The 2,886-nt window shown below is 35.4% G+C and overlaps 1 protein-coding gene across 1 annotated transcript in view; it reads right to left on the bottom strand.

Annotated features, from left to right (window-relative positions):
• Nucleotides 1-1,583: 1,583 nt before the first annotated feature.
• LOC137622854 (glutamate receptor ionotropic, delta-2-like) overlaps nucleotides 1,584-2,886 on the bottom strand; it is a 28,259-nt gene continuing 26,956 nt past the window's right edge. Inside the window, exons 7-8 of the mRNA XM_068353429.1 lie at nucleotides 2,681-2,807; nucleotides 1,584-1,974 (exon numbers count right to left, since the gene is read on the bottom strand). Coding sequence (XP_068209530.1) covers nucleotides 1,879-1,974; nucleotides 2,681-2,807 — 223 coding nt within the window. The 3' untranslated portion in view covers nucleotides 1,584-1,878. The remainder of the gene's footprint in view (nucleotides 1,975-2,680; nucleotides 2,808-2,886) is intronic.

Raw genomic sequence — 2,886 nt, 5'->3', positions numbered from 1 at the left:
TGTTAGTCATCCATAGGTAATATGTACTCCTCAAGACTTTTTCCAGAATCTAGTATGACTCTTCCCTGTAGGGGGCCGGAAGCACTAACATGGTTTATAATTAGATGAAATGATGTATGACGGTAACATCATAGGTCTCTAGGTCTATGCTGACCAGGAAATACTTTCTTGAGGGTATGGCACGATTTGAGAATCCACAGATACAGTAATGCTCTGGTAAACTTCCATCAGGACGACATGGCCTGAGCCCAAAAAACGGATTTTGTGCGAAGGGAAAAATCTATTTTTGGGTGAGATAGCCATGTCGTCCTGATGGACCCGCCCTTCCTTTTAATGAAAAAGGGCTATAGGACCCCTCCCTGTAATACAGTATCTGTAGCATCTCGTGTATCGCTACAAGGAATAGAGATGGCGCCGTCGGCGGCATTATGTACACACTCGAAACGGGATAAGAGAGGTACTTTATTAACGGCTCTCCTTTCATTCTCGCTTTTCGTTTTCTTACCACTTTGACCCCTCGAAGTGTTAACTCTGTTTGGGGTGAAGATAGCTATGTGGCGTGTCAAAAATACGTCCTCTGATATTATGCGATATCCCATTTAGATTTATTTAGGGATATTCACTCCAAGAGTTAGAATTCTGGATATCTTAAGGTAAAGTTCTCTGGGAATATCACCGTAGTCAAATATACCCAAGGAAGCTACCCTAAAGGAACTTCCATCAGGACGACATGGCTATCTCACCCAAAAATAGATTTTTCGCTTCGCTCAAAATCCGTTTTATTTGCAAAAATTTTCTTTTGTAGATTTTAAAGTGATTCATTCCATCATGTTTACAAGTTCAAGAAACTGTCATATTTACCTCCCTTTGTTTGTCGTTCAATATTCTAAATTGCAATTTATATTAAACATTTCATGTTTCACATTGTTGAATATAATGTGACAGCTAAAATAGTGTCTATGGAAGGGTTGGATTTTGTTTTTTAGTTCCACCATACAAAACAAATACTGTACTGTATATTTTTATTATTTCTTATTATTTGTCGAGTATTATCTAGATTTGTACGCTTTTAACAGTAGCCAAATTGAAATACAGTATGATGCTGTAAAGACAAAAAACATAATTTTGATAATGAAATTTATTTCTAAACTCACCTGATGTTCATATTTCTTCTTCTCCAGAAGCTTGTTTTATAGAAATTTGCCCCCCACCAAAATTTAATATAGAATCTCCCATTTTCTTTCCGTGACCTTAGGAAAGTAGTGGAACACACTAGTAGTTAATGGCAAGGAGGGCCAGGGATTCTATGTGATTCGATTTTTCCGTCACAGTGATATGAATACATGTTCAATTGCAGATTGTGATAAGTGTTTATTGTGTTTTAAATTTTCTTCCATGCTGAATGACACTTCTTCAAAGGAAAACTAAAATCATAAGTGGGGTACTACTTTTAAATTTAATAACTATTTATTTGGAGTTTCACAGGTCTATAGCTTACTGGAATTCAGAATTCGTTTATGTCTTAATTACAAATAAAGATAATCATCATCATGGTTTATATTTTAGAGGCTCTTCTGTCCGTCAGGTGATTTCCTGTCATGTTTCAGTTGAAGTTACATTTTTTCTATAGATAACTTGATCTTCTGTGCTACAATTTATTGACGCTGTTTACATTTATTTTTTTATATCTGAAGTTTTAATTTTTTGTATCTTTGAAAGCCTACATATTGAATAAGTCTATGTACTATTTACTTTTGTCAGAATGGTGGGTATTCACCCTTTATTCTTCTCATAGGCTTAATGATTGACAAGTAACTTGAAAAAGTTTTCAAGTTCTTGACTCCACGGCATCATATCTTTGTGGCGGAAACTTTGAGATTACTTTTTCGATAACAAGTTCCTAGCCAAAAGTGTTTCAGCAATGAAGGCCATAGCTGCTGTCACAATTCCTATCGACAGAATGTAGAAAGCTGCCTGGAAAAAAAGGGAGGAAAATGAAAGCAACACAGATACTGAATCATATGGTGACTACAGATGAGTTTTGTTTTAATGTTCATATGGTGAACTATGAAATAATGAAGACATAGGCTACTACTGAGGCAAAAATGATCATTGAATTAGTTAAAACTTAGATTCTGGTTTTTTAAATAACTGTTTCTATGTTCGGTTTTCTTGATATGCTGACTAAAGTACAGTACGTTGATTCAATTTTATCCATAATTATGAACTGGAGGAGGTATTTTAATGCCAATACAGTACAATATATCAAACAACCAATAACCCATGACCTTCTGAGACCGAGAAATCAAATTGATAATCGGTGTTCCAAAGTAGAAAAGACACTTCTTTGTACAAAAAACAAATATGTAAGTTTAAGTTTGATGTAAGTTCCTTCATAAGATAAAAGTTCTGGAGAGTAGAAATTTTTCAAGAAAATTAGTAGTTAATGATACAGTATGCAAAGTTATGATCTGAAGCAGTGGCTGAAGCTGGAAAGTAAATAGGTTTAGACACTTCTAAAAGTAAATCTGTCTTCTAAAGGTTTTTTCCTTTCTGATCTGATTAGATCAACCTCTCGGTTAATTGGGGGCCTGTAGGTTTACCATGAAAGCTCCCATTTTTCCAAGAGGACTAGGAAATCTAACAAATGAATGAATCTCGATTCTCAAGTTTTTCTAACCTGAAGCTGGGAGATGGAAAAAGGCTTCGGTCCAGTTTCTTCCCAGAACACATTCGATCCAGCGACCTTCTGGAATTCGCCATCAATCCATTTAGTAATCAGCCCGCCTTCTATCATGTAGGACAACCTATTGAATTAATAAGTAGTGTTATCTGCAGCAATATAACGTTATTTGTTTTGAAGGCGATTGCCTTTGTGATGTCAAT

Source organism: Palaemon carinicauda, chromosome 29 (assembly GCF_036898095.1).
Source record: "Palaemon carinicauda isolate YSFRI2023 chromosome 29, ASM3689809v2, whole genome shotgun sequence".
NCBI classification, from domain to species: domain Eukaryota; kingdom Metazoa; phylum Arthropoda; class Malacostraca; order Decapoda; family Palaemonidae; genus Palaemon; species Palaemon carinicauda.
This window is presented reverse-complemented; position numbering and strand designations above follow the sequence as displayed.